Raw genomic sequence first — 17,717 nt, forward strand, 5'->3', positions numbered from 1 at the left:
AATATGATTCTGTTAATCTGTTAAGGCATCATAAGTAGTTTTTTTTTTTTTGGAGTTAGAGAGGATACTGGTATTTGAATGATTAATTAATTACCGTTAGATTGTTAATGCTATTATAATTGCCTGTTATATGATTAATTACTCTTTCCCCTTAAATTGTTGCAAATAAGTTAAAGAATATTAATTTAAAAAATATTTGCATTATTAAAATTATTAAAATTCATTGTTGTAGCGCCGGAACTGTAATATATAAAATATCTGGTTTTACAATACCTTTATCAGTTCCAAAAACTTTTGGAAACTTTTGGAACTGATAAAGGTATTGTAAAACCAGATATTTTATTATAATTATGTTGTGAAAGCTAGACCCAGAGAATGAAAGTCGTGTAAACTCAACTATGGACCATTGTTGGTCCAACAAAAGTATCTTTTGTTGGTCCAACGGAGTGAAAAACGGTTGGACAACGGTTGGCTTGATGTATGATACCCAGCAATGCATATTAATGTATTTAATTAACAATGAACCAATGTTGGTCCACAGTTGTAAATATTGGTTGGCCCAACTACGAGATATACAGTTGGACAACGGTTGGTTGGTTGTGGAAGCTCCAACCAACCATCGACCAACTGTCCCACAGTTGGCCAACGTTGGCCCAACCATCTGTGCTACATGGGCACGGGTCACAACATCACTCAGGTTCTCCTTTAGCACGACCAGACTATTGAGCACACACTGGCTCACCACTGTGAGGATTCCCAATTCTTTGAAGATGGGTCGGCAATGTTCTCTAGGGCCTTTAGATGTTATCACCCTCACAGCTTTTTTTGTAACAAAAGTATTTCATAGCATGCAGGGGAGTGTCACCAGAGCACTATTCCGTACATCAAAAATGGCTATGAAATAAGGCATGGTATTGTATAAGGTATGGAATGTTATATAGTATGTTTTATCTATGATGTTATGTACATTAGACTTTGAACATGTTTTACATTTGGTATAAATTGACATTTATAATAATGAATTTTTGGGTTAGTTTGTACTTACATTTTTTCTGTTATCTTGTTGTTATAGGGTGTGTCGCTAGCCTAGTGGTTAGCGTCTCGGACTTCGGTGCGGGAGAGACGGGTTCAATCCCCGGCACATCCACAAAACTTTAATGGGTTTGGACCGCTTTCCCTTAAAAGTGTTTGACATCATTAAAAAAATGCCACTCTCGTAGACACGAAAGAAAAAAAGAAAAAAATTATAACTTTAAATTGTTTGTAGTATTTTGTCTTCCATTTCTGTCACATGAATGTAATGCTCACAGTAGAGAGTTCTGAGTCATAATGTATTACTTGTAGTTGTATTTATGCTGAACTCGCCACAACTACTTATAGAATAACTAAATTAATTCTATCCATAATACCGATAATACTCATTACATTATTACCAACTGCGAATATTGTTGATATATAATCAATGCATATCTTCCAATAAAACTTTTTATAACTACAATAGAAGCAGAATCGAGAACAAACAGGCATTTTCGTTTCTCCTTGGGCTATTTGTCGTCTGTATTATTAAATATGGCGACTTCATCAATGGAGATGTTGTTGCAGCGAGTTTGCCAGATTTCCCTATCACAGGTAAATTAATTGCATAGTCTTTTTATGAATAACAGAAGTTTGAAAAATAATATTTTTATTTAAACATAAAAAAACATTAAAACATCATCAACTTCATTTAATTAAAAATATCTCATTACGTAATGAGTCCCTTGGAAAGTTCTCAAGGAGAGCTTTTGTTTCACCTAGATTTTGTTTAATCATTTCCTTAATTTAAAATACAGTTCAGACTTACAATTTAGAGACGAATAAACCTTTTAAAATTTTATAGTTTCATTTAAAAATCAAATTATCTTCAACCAGGAAATAAATGATGAACATATTTGCCCTAGCATAGGTCAGGATTATGTAAGTTAAACAAAATGCCTTATAATTATGTCAAGGTTACCATGAAGAAAAATCCTCTCTTTTATATTATTCAATTTTATGACATTTCAGGCCAAAAGGGTGCATGTCAGCGCCGTGGCCTCGGCTACCCCAGCTGCTGCCGAGAAGCCTAAGCGTACAAAGACATTTGCCATCTACCGATGGAATCCGGACAACCCTGATTCAAAGCCCTCTATGCAGGAATACACTGTTGATTTGAATACGTAAGTATTTTCCTATGGTTCATGTTTTATTTTCCACCAAACTATTGAATGTGGTTTCATTTCAAAGTTGTTGAATAATCGGTGCAAATTTAACGTGTGATGATAAATTCTCATTACAAAGCAAAGTTCCTACCTACTTTATCTTTTAGGGCTGAACTGATTTGGCGAGACTAGTAACTTAATCAGGCCTATTGCAATTATTTCCTACTGAAGTTATACTGTACATCCCAACAGCAGTAAGTTAAGTTAACTATCTATTTATTTATCTGCTTATTAAGCATTTAAAGTATGCTTTGACCCTTTTCATGTATTGACTTACCAATGGACAACTCCATTTTTAAGTTAGGTCTACATGTAACAAAACAGTAATGTACAAAAACTGAGGATGGCTAACTTAACCGTTAAAAATAGTTTACAAGAATTAAGTTAACAAGAAAGCAAGTGGCTGATAAACAAATTAAATAAAGGTCCATTAAGACATTTCTGCGTCAATCATCTTGAACATCTTGCATAATTTCGGCAAAAGTGTGAGCATTTGATAAGTGTTCAACAAATAAATTGAAACATCTATGATGGTTACAGAGACATAATCATCTTTCTGTTGTTAGTTGCGGCAATATCAGGAATTTTCTATAGCACAATCTTTGTTGACTAATAAATATTTCCTCAATTTGGTGTGTGTGCTGCCAAAAAGCTTTGAAACGCATGATCAGTGATACAACTTAATCTTAATATTTTCCCCCTACCCTCTGGTTCCACATTTCAGTATCGCCATTTGCATAGGCTATAATGTTGTGTCAAATTCATTATTAATTACTCAAATACTAGTGTAAGTAGGCCTAAAGATTATTTGCTCATTGCTCCAGTTTAGAAGAGGTTAGTGTCTAGAAATGACAAGAGCATAGGCCTACTTGCTACCAAATAATAGTTATTTATAAATCATAGTTTTATTTTAAAATGTTATTCCTCTTGTTGCTGGCGACACACAACCTTCTTGTTAGTTACCAAGTTAATCTTACTTAGGCTTAGAAAAAATGTTTGCACTGCTTGCGGTGTGTTGTACTGTGTCTTACATAGGAAATAAAGAAAGCTCATACAAATGTTTTGATTTCATACTAATGCACATTTTAAATGTATTAATGAATTTTTGTTCTTTTATTTAAAAGGTAGGCCTAAATACAATTGCTTTTGCCTCCACAACTAACTTCAGGCCCTAGGACTACTCAACAAATATCGAATAACGCCATTGCTGAAATGCTGAATATTATTATAATTTCTATCAATAACTGTTGTCATCAATAACAAATTTTCTTTTATGTTCTTGTATTATGTGAGTGAATTATTTTTTATACGAGTAACTCTATTTCCATTCAGAAACAACATACCATCATAATATAATTTTACCTTGCGATATTGTATCATAAAATATTTCTTGTTGTAAGAAAAACAACAGTTTGGACTAGGAATATGACTTTGAAATTAAAATTTAAATTAAAATCAATTTACTATGCATGCAATTTTTTTATTCTTCCACCAATAATTTTATCATATGTCAAACCTGAGGATTATGTATTAATTAAAAAATTAAACGATTATACAATTTTAATTTTAACACAAAACAAACATAAATTACTCCCATAAGTTTCAATTTGATTACACAACATCGACTCAATGATCAAACATTTGGTAACACTTCTCATATCTGTGAACTATGAATGTTGCATAACGATGATTTGTTTGACTAACTTGAAAATCAGAAACAAGATGATAAAAGTAACGTTGATTCCTAACACTACATTTCTGTACTTTTGTGTTGGGTGATCATTCAAATTTATCACTGTGGCTGTTTCGTTCATGCTTTGTCATCAATTTGTTCCAATCAAAACTTTAAAACCGGGCAGGGTTCATATTGCACTCATCACACAAAAACTAACCGTCGAAGCAGTAGAATGCAGTGAATATGTCTTATCAGAGTCGAGCCCACAACTGCTATCAATGTTTTTGAGCAATCAAATTCCCATTAAAATCCAATCTAACATGGCTTTTAACCCAAGTTCATTGATAAGTTTGTATCTGATTGCATAACTTTACATGCTCCACCAGTCATCACTGACCGGTAAAATTAAATTGCTGTTAATTAAATAAATCAAAAAAGATGAAGTACGGTATTCTGAGAACAATATAGCTACCACTGATGAAATTTTCTATAATGAATGTTTATATACCTATTAATTGTTTTTGAAACTGATCAAATGATAATTAATTGTTCTCATATTTTACAACAATGTTTGTAGCCGTTTTAGGTCTGGTGATTACTACTGATTGATTGGGGGTGTAAAACTAAATTAAGCGTGCTGATTCTGCTACCAAATTAATTAATGGAAGACGTGTTGGGGACCAGAGGACGTTAATTGGTAGTTCTATCATTTTTAACTTTGAATGCCAAGTTTATAAAGTATAACTGTTGATAGTACTAAATTTGCTTAGTTTTAATTTCCTTTAATAAGTTCCTTCTAAACGGTTTTTTTATTACAACCACTAAAAGTTTGGTAATTTAAATACCGGTATTGGTTTATTTAATTAGTTCTAGGTGTATGCTTAATCTTCTCATAGAAAGAGATGATTATTCATTGTAGAAAGAAATAATCCTCATCTCATGGAAATTTTGCTTTAAAAATGTACAATTTTTATATTGGGGAGGGAACGGCGTTACCATTTATAGATTTTAAAAGATCCTTATAATATTAATAAACAACCTATTTTTTCAAAGATGATGACAAGCGCCACACCATTGGATTTTTATTATATTTTTAAAGAGTTACATTTCCTTGATGTGTTGTCACTGGTCCAGTTGCTTTTTTCATGACTTATTTTATCTACACATTTTTCGCCTGTCAATTTTTTTTCTTTAACACTTCCTTTATTTATTAATATTACCTTTCCTACCTTGCTAACAAAACTGTTTATTTTCCTCAAGTGTCTGTTACTGTGCACATTTTATTGAGAGCTCTGAATAAATTTGCAGATGCGGCCCAATGGTATTGGACGCTTTGATCAAGATAAAGAATGAGGTAGACCCAACCCTCACTTTCCGCAGATCTTGTCGTGAAGGAATCTGCGGCTCTTGCGCAATGAACATCGGTGGAGTCAACACACTGGCTTGTATCAGGTAAATCCAAGTACAAAGGTTTGTCATGGTCGACTTTGGATTCTTGAAAATAGAGTTTTAGTGCATAAATCTCCTGTATTCCTCGGGTCCTCTATTTTGTGGGGACCTCGGTCCTTTAATCTGAGCTTCTTCAATCCTTGAGTAAACCAAAGTTTTATGGATTTCCCCACTTTTGGGAAAACGCCCAGGTTGAATTTCTGCCAATGGCAATTTTCAATCTTATAATGAAATAACTTAGCGGTTTGTGGCCCACCTTGAGTTATCAAGTACCCCCCTTTCATAATGCTAGCTACAGTAGAACCCCTCATATCCAGCCACCACGGGACCAAGCCCCTGGCCGGATTACCATTTGGCCGGATAAACCAACCTACTATGAAAATGACCATTGATCTAATAATATTATCTAATCAATATATGCAGTCAAAAGTATCATTCAAGTCTGTTCTGGGATTATTTTTAGAAGAATAAACATGTTTATAACTTAAAAAAAAATTATTTGTAAGCTAAAGTCGTTAAGTAATGATAGTACAAATACTATGATTCCAGGTAGGCCTACAAAAAATATTAAACAATAATGGAGGTAAAATGACAATGAATTGGACTTGAAGATCATTAGGACTTAAATGGTACATGCATTTATAAGTTACTCAACTTTCTTATCCACTTAGTGAAATACAAAAATTAATGTACCGGTACGACTGTACTGTACTAACCCCAGTTTGGAAAATAATCAACCAACTGTTCAGAGGTTAGGCCTACTAGCTCAACTGAGTATAGTGACACAGTAAATACATTATAAACAAACAGATAAATAGTGAGAACAATTCATTTTATGACTTGAGTAAACGCAAAGACTAGTGCTTGCATCTAAATGTCTGTAAGATGCGAGAAAAACATTTTCTTATTGGCTTCCTGGAAGGGCCCGGATAAACAGAGGACCGGTAAAACCAAGGCCGGATATGAGGGGTTCTACTGTATCAAGTAAAACAAGGTATTTTGAGCTAACAGAATTGTGTCTCCATCGGATCTGCCTACGAATTAAAATCCACACAATAAAAATGTTGTGTGTATGTTTTATTTATTGAAGTTACTTTGAAACTTTGGAATTTACTATCTCATCTCCATATTTTGAATTTTCAGGAAAAAGTAAATTGGCTATTGCCAAGATGTTATTACATAGGCCCATTATAATCTGTATTGCAACCTTCATTATTATAGGCCTACATTCAATACACAATTAATGACTATGACCAATTCTTAAAATAAATAGATGAAACAATAGGCAACAATTTTAAATAGATTGGCCCTATATAGTAGGCCTATGTAAATTTCTATACTAATCAGTCTCAGTATAAAAGTTATAAAGCACAAACAATTTTGAAATTTTAAAAAAAGAAATCAACCGATAAAATTACGCTGTAACAATACAAGAAACTTCATTAAGCACAACTCCTCGGTAATTTTACGTGACAGCTGAATCAATACAAGTAACGGTATATACCAAACCTTTGTGTTGTTGAAGTGTTTGTTGTTTGATTAGCTCAATGAACATTCCTGCCATAGTGCCTCATAAACTTATCTAAAGAATGTTACAAATAATTTGCATGTTACCTAATGCCATTTTCAATGAATTCTAAACCAAAGCTTTTCATGAAGTAAATATTTTGATTGCCAAACGGTGTTGCAAAACCAGCTCTTTTGAGTTTGCAAAATAACACATTATCATAGTTGTTTTGAAAATCGTTTAAGATCAAGTTAAACAAAAAATCAGCACTACCCATATCATACATGTCTTGAAGAGGACAAATATACAGATTTGTTTTATTTGTATTGAAAAGTAGACTACTAAAAACACTTAATTTTCTATACTTTTGATATAGGTATTGACATTTGAATCAAAGAAATTATAGCTTTAAATTGATAGAAATACATTATGCAGGATAAACGTTTGGCTAAATATTTGACTAAATAATCAAATAGGCCTACTGGGCTACTATAATTTGTGTAATCGTGCCTAGTAATATTTCTCAATAAAAATTTACAACAATCTTTATTCAAACTTCTAAAACTCTAAAAGAAAAGCAACAAATAATAATAAGATTAGAACACATGATACAAAACATAAAAAAAATCAGTGGCTTATTAAGTTTATATTTATATTGCAAAAGTAAATAAATCACTCAGAGGGTATATTTTTTCCGCAGTAAGATTGACGAGTCGAGCAGCAAGCCAGCCAAGATCTACCCTCTACCGCACATGTACGTGATCAAGGACTTGGTTCCAGACATGAACAACTTCTACCAGCAATACCGCAGCATTCAACCGTGGCTGCAGCGCAAGAACGAGGCTAAGAGCGGCAGTCAGCAGTACCTGCAGAGTGTGGACGACCGCAAGAAACTGGTTAGTTTCATTTAATCAACCGATGTTTAGTCTTAATGTCCAAAACTATGAATAGTTCGGAGGATGTAGCTACAGTTCTTGGTAGGATCGAGTCCTATGGAAACAGCAGGTAGTATCAACATTAGTATCTTATATAATCAGGACCAGGTTCTCTTCATGGTGTTTTGCCAAGTTTTTATGGTCTTCTGTTCTTTTCTTTAAATTTTATCACAAAATACATTTCTTCCATACTTCAATATCTATTTTTTTCTTGTGACCAAATATAGTTAGTCATGTCATACTCCTTTTTTCAAACTAATGTCTTATCACTACCACATTATTGTCTACTTCCTTTGTTTCTTATCCTGTCTTTACTTGTTTTTTTTTTTTTTTTTTTTTTTTTAGATTACACTTGAACATTATGAAAAGACCTGTTATTGTGTAAATTTCCCATGGTGTATGATTTCACGCAGTTACTTCCCTGTCACAATTGTTATGTTGTACCCAGGACGGTCTTTACGAGTGTATTCTGTGCGCCTGCTGCTCCACATCCTGTCCCTCTTACTGGTGGAACGGAGATAAATACCTTGGCCCCGCAGTGCTGATGCAAGCCTACCGGTGGATAATCGACTCCCGTGATGAGGCGACAGAGCAGCGACTCGGCAAACTGAAGGACCCCTTCAGCGTCTACCGATGCCACACCATCATGAACTGCACCCGAACTTGTCCCAAGGTTAGTCCTAGGTCAACAATTATTCATATTATTGACTAGTTAATTTCAATAATTTATTGTGATCAGTAATGTATTCTCGATTACTCGCTTAATTTCTGCAGACATTACTTTTTCCTGTCCCTGTTTATTTTATGCACTATGCTGTAAATTTTTAAAATAACCTTATACTTTAATATTTATTCCCAAAAAAATACAAATTTACAAACTCTTACAATTTATCATGTACCGATAATGTATGTTTTAGGGACTGAACCCTGGCAAAGCTATCGCTGAGATCAAGAAGCTTCTGTCTGGAATCGCCAAGAAAGACGAACCTGGCCTCAACACCTCAGCTCTACAGCAGTAGATATTACATAATATAGTAAAATTAGATCTACACCTGCCAGTATTATAGCTGTCATTTTGCCTCCCTGGAATGACTCGGCACGGTATAACAAATCAAAGTACAATTCATGTTTTTGCCATAATTTGATGTTCAAAAATTGGATTTTTAAGTGATTTTATTGTTTGGTGCTACAACAATCTTTCAATCCAACATTTTATTCAAGATCTGTCAGCATTTGGCATCGGTCGGATTGACAAGAGTCAGTATTTTCTTTTTGTCTTGTCGCTCCTGAACACACGGCATTTTCACCCTTTTAGACTTATTAATTTATTTTCTTTGTAAAGGTTGCTGTTTGTTATAATAAATTATTTTTGGTGATTTCTGTTTGTTAATTCCTAAGGAATAGTTAAAACCCATTTCTCAACGCGATCTTCTATTGGATTAGAAGTATTTTATCAAGTTCGAGAGGGATATACTTTAAGTTACATTCAAACCGCCGTGATCAACTTTTACAAAACAGAAAGTCTGCATTTGAGATGTGCTGTTATGTATGTGAGAAATAACTAGATCTTTGGTGGAATCACTTCAACAAATCTGAGGCAATGGATGTGTTGCAAATGGTCCAGAATAATAGGTAATGGGATTCACTCATATACTTACACTTGAATGAATACAATATTAGCCAAATTTAAACAAATATTAAAATAAAATAACGGTATCAGCAATCTGACACATGCTTTCCCCGATTAGTTTGTCAACAACCCTTATCATGGGGTGGAAGGCTTCTGATATTTTATGGGGAAAATAACAAAAGTTGAAACAACTTTTGAACTATAATTTTTACAGCATTGGGGGATGTACCATTTTGTTAAGAGTTAAAAGGAGCATTCTAAATTTTTATCAATATTGTTTGTACTTTTTTTATGTGACTTTCTGTGGTTTTATGGGAAAATCAGCATAAAAACAAAAATTTCCAAAAAAAAATCATAACCCCTCTCGAGATACTGTGGATCTAGTACTAAGTTTCATAATAATCTGACCAGTTAGTAAGAGATCAAGAAAAAAGAAGAAGATTGTCTAGAAGGGTTCGGTGAACCAGTTCAAGTCCATTTCTTGGCTATAGATCATTCAAAGTTTAACTTATACCTCCTAAAGAGCAATATATTGGAAGAAAAAGGTAAAGAAGTGCTATGAAGTGATTTGCCAGCTTCATGGCGTGCAATCATGCTACTCCACAGAGATGTAAGGTACAGACAGAGAAATCTTGCATTTGGGAAAATTGTGCACTTTATATACTTGTGACAGGCAAGAAAGAGCCAGAGCGGGAAGCACTGTAAAAAAACTACTATTGCAGAGGGCCTTTTCCTCCACCGCAAGCGTTGTAAATGATGGCGAGGGGGCGTCGTTGAACTTTGCCCTAGACACCAGCGATTATAGTGCTAGACACAACCTAAAGAGTACCCTTGAATGTTACTGTACCTATGTACCTTACTTCTCTGTGGCTACTCCGAAGGTAGCATATAATTTAAAATCAGGAAAATGGTGAGATGCTGTTTCTTTTGAACAAAACATCCTGAGATCTGGTGCATGTAGGGACATGGAATTGAAGCTTGTGCAGTAGGTATTATATCCATATCCCCACTAATGATTAGAAACAATAGAGAAAGATCAGCATCTTTAACTTTTTCCAGCTAGTGAAACCAGGGTGTGATGCTTCGTCAGTTCCTCAATGGGTCACTATAGATAGCCAATTATTTATTTCCCATGATTTATTGATCAGTCACTCTTTGATTCTCCCTCAGGGCCGGCCCCAGGCAGGGGGTGGGCGGACCGGGCGGTCACCGAGGGCGGCGGGGCCGGGGTGGCGGAACGGAGGTAAGGTATGTCGACTAATGAATCTTAGGGTGCCTTATTCCGGAGGTACAGTAGTGTAGTGGGTTGTATTGTTGTGTACGCTCCTGACAATCCGCCACCACGCAGACTGGTGGCAAGATGCACGGCCGCCTTTAACTACAGTAACCTATCTTTCGTAAATAAAAAATACCATTAGCTGCTTCCAAACAAAACAGCTGTTACAACACCACTTGCGACGTTACCACTTCGAAGGCCGCAGCCTGGAGTTAAAGGCGGCCGTGCAAGATGCCACCCCAACAACCTGCCGAGAGGTGGCATGACGTGCACATTTCCCTCAAAGTGCCACTACCACTTTCGATAACCAGCTACCTTACTGCGTTACTTACTCTTAATTTGGTAACAGGTTGTCAGGGCGGTACTTTGACACGTCACCTTGTAGGCTATGCAATATTAACGTACTACTGCATGTAAACATGGATGAAAAATAGAAACATCTTCGTGGGTCAACCGATATATTCTTGTAAATCACAGCCCATAGTATTAATTTTGTTTTATTTTGGAAGTGTCTGTTTGAAGATCAATAAATATATTTTTAATTTAAATTAATAAATTAAACTGTCCACGAAACACTGAAAACGATTAGCAATTATTATTCGTAACTTACCTATAATTTCTTATTTATCTGCCAAGTAGTGAGACCTCATTGATACTACGGGACTATGTTTTATTTATGATACTCCCTTCCTACCCATGTTTACATTACGGCCACCTAATTAATTGAGCGGAGCGAGCGAAGCTCTTATACGTCGACTCTTATGCATTTCGTAATACGCAAACTCCTCCTAGACGGCTGAATCAATCGTTTTCAAATTTTGCATGGTGATAAAGACCATATCGGCGAGTGCCAAAGCATCTATAAGGCGTTAAAGAATTCTCTCAGGAATCCGCCCCACTAGGTCTCAAAGTTTCAATGTAATCCTTATGGAAGCAGTATTTGACACATAAACAAAGACATCAGCTGTTGACTTTTGAATGCAGTAGATAAAGAAATAGCTGATAGCATTGTTCCACAGATATTAGAATAGAAACGGTATGGATCATAAATATAATCAAAAGACGACACTAGCTTGAGATCCGTGACGTAGGAAATGGTGAAGGAAGTTGTAAAGGTGAGCAGTCTGGATGAGTGTGGAAACTGTTAATGACAATTAGATTTAGGTATCTGCAATCCTAAAATGCTATGGGAAGGGAGGAAAACAGGTCTGCAACGTAGGAAGTTGTGAAGGAAGTAGCCAAGGCGAGCTGTCCGGAGTGTGGAAACTGTTTATGACGATTAGATTAAGGTATACACAATCCCAAAATGCTATGGGAAGGGAGGAAAACAAGTCAAGCGAACGAGCTCATCTTGAAAATGAACGAGCATTTGACATAAAACCACATTAGGACAGGACGACGTCTGTCGGGCTAGCTAGTTAATAGATAAAATAAACCTTAAGATCATTGATTATAAAGTCCTTGGCTAATTAATCATTGATGTAACACCTTTTTAGCGAATTTCCCTATAGGGAAGTAGCTATTACCGTAGGTGGCACAGTAAGACCTAGACCCGGGACCGATTTAATTTTTCATTTTGATGTCCCCAGAGGCCAAAAACACTATTCGTTCAAATTTTTATATATGTATATATATATATATATATATATATATATATATATATATATATACGTCCGTGAACGCGATAACTTGAGTAATTTTTGTCCGATTTTGATGAAATTTGGTTTAAAGGTGTAAAGCGGGATACACTTGAATGAGTTCGCGAACCAGCATGATCGGACCATGGGAACGGGGCTTTACAAGGGGTTTTATGGGGTAAAAATTGGTTTTTCTCACTTTTGACCCTCAAAACACAAAATTTCCCAATTTCTCTTTAGACCATTTTAAAGAGCTTAAAAAAACAAATAATTTAGTATATGAAAGTATTTTTGTTCGATTATTAGTAACGGAGAAAATTAAAAAAATTGTAAATTTAAAATTCCCATGTTATTCTTATGGAGAATATTGTCAAATGTTGTAGTTTGCTTGTTTATGAATATATTTTGATCAAACTTGGCAAATTTATTTATTTTCTACTAAGCTATCAATATTTTACTCAAAAACACACTTTATTAGTTTCCTTGTAGCAGCAAACCTAGGTACTCGTTAAACCTAATGTTATTAAAATATATTTAACTGAAAATCAATTCAGACAAATGGAAATTCGCTTAGTCGGCAGGTTTGCTGCGGCGGGGGTATTTACATTTAGTTTTTAATATTTGCTGTCTACCTGTAGCTAACTGCAACCCATATAGGCCTAACCAATGATGTTAAAAGGATGGATGAACGGCTGAAAAGGTTGACTTGTTACTTGTTATTATTGGAAATGGAAACTGCAGCAGCAGCAATGATTTGCATAGAAGAACGGGAGTAATGGTTGTTCGGTTGTTGTCAAATGATCTGTTTACCTATTACGAGAAAATATTATCTTAATTAAATTGTAATCCATTATTTAAAATGATACTTTAAAAGTTGATTGGTTAGTCTTATTTGCGTAGACCTTTTTACCCATTGTTGATAATATATCGCTGTAAAATTGACATGGGCCTTGTGCCAGTTCATCTTTGCTGAAAGTGATGTTCAACACAAAATAAGGGTTTGTTACACACCTTACTCTTGATGGAGTAAATTGATAATTTTTATATTCATAAAATGGTTTAGGTTAAACAAAATGGAAGAGAGCAATTCACAACCATCCTCTTTAGATACAGGTAAGCTTAGGCTAAATAGTTTTTAGGTCATATCAAAAAGGCATTCTTTCTTTGACTTTGAGTTTCAAAATTAGAAGTCTAAGGTTCAAATAGGCCTATAATCCAACTTGGCCACCTAACATGCAAATTATATTATCCTAGCAAATTAAAGGATGTTGTAGCCTAGGCCTAGCTCCTTACTAGGAACTGCAAAACCAGTTTTAATTCCTTTATGAATAAAGCACCGATAGGATTCTAGGCCTAACCATAATATACCTTTATAAGATAGGCCTACCTGTTTTATTTAATCTTTCACTGACGTTATTTCCTCTGCTGTCAATGAGGCAAGGGAGGGAATTGACAATATTTATTTATTTTTAGTGTTTATGTGGTGTTTATATGTGATTTGGGCATGTTTTGTTGGAGTTACTAGGCTATCTTGTAATGTTAAGTATTCGGTAAACTTAAGTCTTACATACAATAACTTAACTTACGTAGGCCCTATAGACCTATCACCGGATGACATTTTCAATTGATAGCCTAGGCCAAGCTATTTATAAGTAATGGATGTAAAACTGCCAATAAACCAACATTAAGCTATGACGTCAGCGTCAGATCAGTAGATCAAGAAGGCCGTGGCTGAAAAACTTCCTAACCTCAAAATGTATTTTTCACTATAAAATTTAAAACATATGACTTTTAAGCATTTTCAGAGTGTTTTTTGTACAAAAATACAATTTTTATGTAACTGAGGTGATTAATAAAGTCTAATAACCACTAATAATACTTGCTTCTATACCATTAATTGTATCACGCAATGTACTCCCACGTGCAAAGATAGTATAAACCTAAGCTAGTAAAAACAATATTCTTCAAAAACGGTTTATACGATTTTGATGATTTTTATGTAGTATGATTATAAATACTTAAGCTACATGAGAAATAAACTGCATTCCCATACCATGGTTATGATGGAATCTATAAGATGCAGAATTTGGACCTGTTCATTTCTAGGCTACTGACTTGCCGATTCAGTTAAAAATGTATATCTCAAAAATCGTTTACACGACTTTATTGATTTGTATGTAGTATGATCATAATGTCTTAAGCTAACTCATAAATAAATTGCATTCCCATACCATGCTTATGATGGTTTCTATAAGAGGTAGAAGTTGGGCCTGTTCATTTCTAGGCTACTGACTTACAGATTCAGTTAAAATTGTATATCTCAAAAATCGTTTAAACGATTTTAATTATTTTTATGTAGTATGATCATAATGTCTTAAGGTACCTGAGACATAATTTGCATCCCCATACCGTGGTTATGATGGTTTCTATAAGAGGTAGAAGTTGGGCGTGTTCATACCTAGGCTACTGACTTGCCGATTAAGTAAAAATATTATATATCTCAAAAATCGTTTACACGATTTTAATAATTTTTATATAGTATGATCATAATTTCTTACGCTACATGTGAAATTAATTGCATTCCCATACCATGGTTATGATGGTTTCTATAAGAGGTAGAATTTTGGCCTGTTAATTCCTAGGTTACTGATTTGCCGATTTAGTTAAAATATTATATATACTAAATCTTTTACACAATTTTGATAATTTTTACATAGTATGATTATAATGACTAAAGCTACCTATGAAATAAATTGCATTCCCATACCATTCTTATGACGGTTTCTATAAGAGGTAGAAGTTGGGCCTGTTCATTCCTAGGTTACTGATTGGCCGATATAGTTAAAAATGTATATCTCGAAAACCGTTTACAAGATTTTAATGATTTTTATGTAGTATGATCATAATGTCTTAAGCTAACTGAGAAATAAATTGCATTTCCATACCATGCTTATGATGGAATCTATAAGTGGTAGAAGTTGTGCCTGTTCATTTCAAGGCAACTGATCTGCCGATGTAGTTAAAAATGTATATCTCTAAAATCGTTTAAACGATTTTAATGATTTTTATGTAGTATGATCATCATGTTTTAAGCTACCTGAGAAATAAATTGCATTCCCATACCATTGTTATGATGGTTTCTATAAGAGGTAGAAGTTGGGCCTGTTCATTTCTAGGCTACTGACTTACAGATTCATTTAAAATTGTATATCTCAAAAATCGTTTAAACGATTTTAATTATTTTTATGTAGTATGATCATAATTTCTTACGCTACATGTGAAATTAATTGCATTCCCATACCATGGTTATGATGGTTTTTATAAGAGGTAGAATTTTGGCCTGTTAATTCCTAGGTTACTGATTTGCCGATTTAGTTAAAATATTATATATAATAAATCTTTTACACAATTTTGATAATTTTTACATAGTATGATCATAATGACTTAAGCTACCTATGAAATAAATTGCATTCCCATACCATTCTTATGACGGTTTCTATAAGAGGTAGAAGTTGGGCCTGTTCATTCCTAGGTTACTGATTGGCCGATATAGTTAAAAAATTATATCTCGAAAACCGTTTACAAAATTTTAATGATTTTTATGTAGTATGATCATAATGTCTTAAGCTAACTGAGAAATAAATTGCATTTCCATACCATGCTTATGATGGAATCTATAAGTGGTAGAAGTTGTGCCTGTTCATTTCAAGGCAACTGATCTGCCGATGTAGTTAAAAATGTATATCTCTAAAATCGTTTAAACGATTTTAATGATTTTTATGTAGTATGATCATCATGTTTTAAGCTACCTGAGAAATAAATTGCAATCCCATACCATGGTTATGATGGTTTCCATAAGAGATAGAAGTTGTGCCTGTTCGTTTCTAGGCTACTGATTTACCCATTCAGTAAAAATATGTATCTCGATATACGTTTACACAATTTTAATATTTTATATAGTATGATGATAATGTTTTAAGCTACCTGTGAAATAAATTGCAATTCCATACCATTGTTATGATGGTTTCCATAAGAGGTAGAATTTGTGCCTGTTCGTGTCTAGGCTACTGATTTAACCATTCATTAAAAAATTTGTATCTCGATATACGTTTACACAATTTTGATAAATTTTATATAGTATGATCATAATGTTTTAAGCTACCTGTGAAATAAATTGCATTCCCATACCATGGTTATGGTGGTTTGTATAAGAGGTAGAAGTTGGGCTAGTTCATTTCTATGCTATACTTATTTGACGAATTAGTTAAAAACTTATATCTCAAAAACCGTTTACACCATATTGATGAATCTTATGTGGTATGATCATAATGTCATAAGCTACCTGTGAAATAAATTGCATTCCCATACCATGATTATGATGGGTTCTATAACAGGTAGAACCCATTCAATGCTTACGATGGTTTCTGTATGTGGTAGAAGTTAGGCCTGCACCTTACTGTGCTACCGATTTTTCAGATAAAAAAAAATATTTCAAATTTGGCACCATAATTTTACCACTGGGTCATTTTTTTCTTTTTCTTTAGACTTTACATTGAATGTTACATTGACTATTTATTTTTTTTATTGCAGCCTCCTCCTCCCCTTATAGCTGCTCTTTACCTCGCCATAATTTTTACCACTGGGTCATTTTATCTTAAGTAAGGTAATATATTTTTAAGAATTGTTTATCATTTTGTTTAGGCTATTAATTATATGTTACATTGACAATATTAATTTTTTTATTGCAGCCTCCTCCCCTTATAGCTGCTCCTTACCTCGCCATAAATTTACCACTGGGTCATTTTTAGACTGTAGGCCAATGTTAGATGTGAAAACCTTGAGGATGATTTTAGTAAATATTAGTAAGAATTTAACAGTGTTCTCATGTGGTTTGTAATGTAATAATGATAATCACTGTTATATTTAAATATAAATTTTACAGCCTATACTTTTTAAAGACTATTAGAGACAGTGAATGAAGGCAACCTATTACTCTTATTTTTGTTGTTGTAAATATTTAGTTTGGTAGTACCTGCATAAAATACAAAAGAAATCTATGTGTTCTAACACTTGAGTAGAACTTGGCACATCGGTGGTAAGCAATTTCCACCACCTTTCTTACTAGTGTGAAACCACCTTTTACAAGCAGTACATTCAACGCAAAAGTCATTTTGGTTTCTTGGTGAGTCGGGAAATTGTCCATTGCAAAATGTAACATGTATTAACCATATAGCCTGAATAGCTAAGGAGCTTTTTGAATAACAATATTCTATGTTGATCTGAATCAAACATCAAGTCTATTGAACCATTTGTTTTTAATTGTTCTATGAAATACAAAATGAATACACCACAATTGTAACTGTCAGTT

At 34.0% G+C, this 17,717-nt stretch overlaps 2 protein-coding genes across 2 annotated transcripts in view; both read left to right on the forward strand.

The window, feature by feature from the left end:
- The first annotated feature begins 1,533 nt into the window (after positions 1–1,533).
- On the forward strand, positions 1,534–9,182 carry LOC128991834 (succinate dehydrogenase [ubiquinone] iron-sulfur subunit, mitochondrial-like). Its single transcript, XM_054415042.1, has 6 exons — positions 1,534–1,629; positions 2,047–2,198; positions 5,224–5,367; positions 7,572–7,767; positions 8,255–8,479; positions 8,724–9,182. Exons 1-6 carry the CDS (start codon positions 1,570–1,572, stop codon positions 8,823–8,825), a joined length of 879 nt encoding a protein of 292 aa, XP_054271017.1. The 5' UTR covers positions 1,534–1,569; the 3' UTR covers positions 8,826–9,182.
- An 833-nt stretch (positions 9,183–10,015) lies between these two features.
- Positions 10,016–17,717, forward strand: part of LOC128991788 (bromodomain and WD repeat-containing protein 3-like) — a 60,465-nt gene continuing 52,763 nt past the window's right edge. Inside the window, exons 1-2 of the mRNA XM_054414975.1 lie at positions 10,016–10,051; positions 10,607–10,724. Of these exons, the coding sequence (XP_054270950.1) occupies positions 10,016–10,051; positions 10,607–10,724 (154 nt within the window). The remainder of the gene's footprint in view (positions 10,052–10,606; positions 10,725–17,717) is intronic.

The sequence above is a fragment of the Macrosteles quadrilineatus genome, unplaced genomic scaffold (genome assembly GCF_028750875.1).
Source record: "Macrosteles quadrilineatus isolate MER2022 unplaced genomic scaffold, UCM_ALF_1.0 Scaffold_4__1_contigs__length_99947679, whole genome shotgun sequence".
Lineage (NCBI taxonomy): Eukaryota > Metazoa > Arthropoda > Insecta > Hemiptera > Cicadellidae > Macrosteles > Macrosteles quadrilineatus.

What these genes read in the sequence shown, in the direction of transcription:
- LOC128991834 (XM_054415042.1), top strand. Translation starts at nt 1,570, where the DNA reads ATGGCGACTTCATCAATGGAGATGTTGTTGCAGCGAGTTTGCCAGATT. An exon ending in AACACACTGGCTTGTATCAG is followed by an intron (nt 5,368 to 7,571) that starts GTAAATCCAAGT and finishes TTTTTTCCGCAG; the next exon opens with TAAGATTGACGAGTCGAGCA. An exon ending in GCACCCGAACTTGTCCCAAG is followed by an intron (nt 8,480 to 8,723) that starts GTTAGTCCTAGG and finishes TGTATGTTTTAG; the next exon opens with GGACTGAACCCTGGCAAAGC.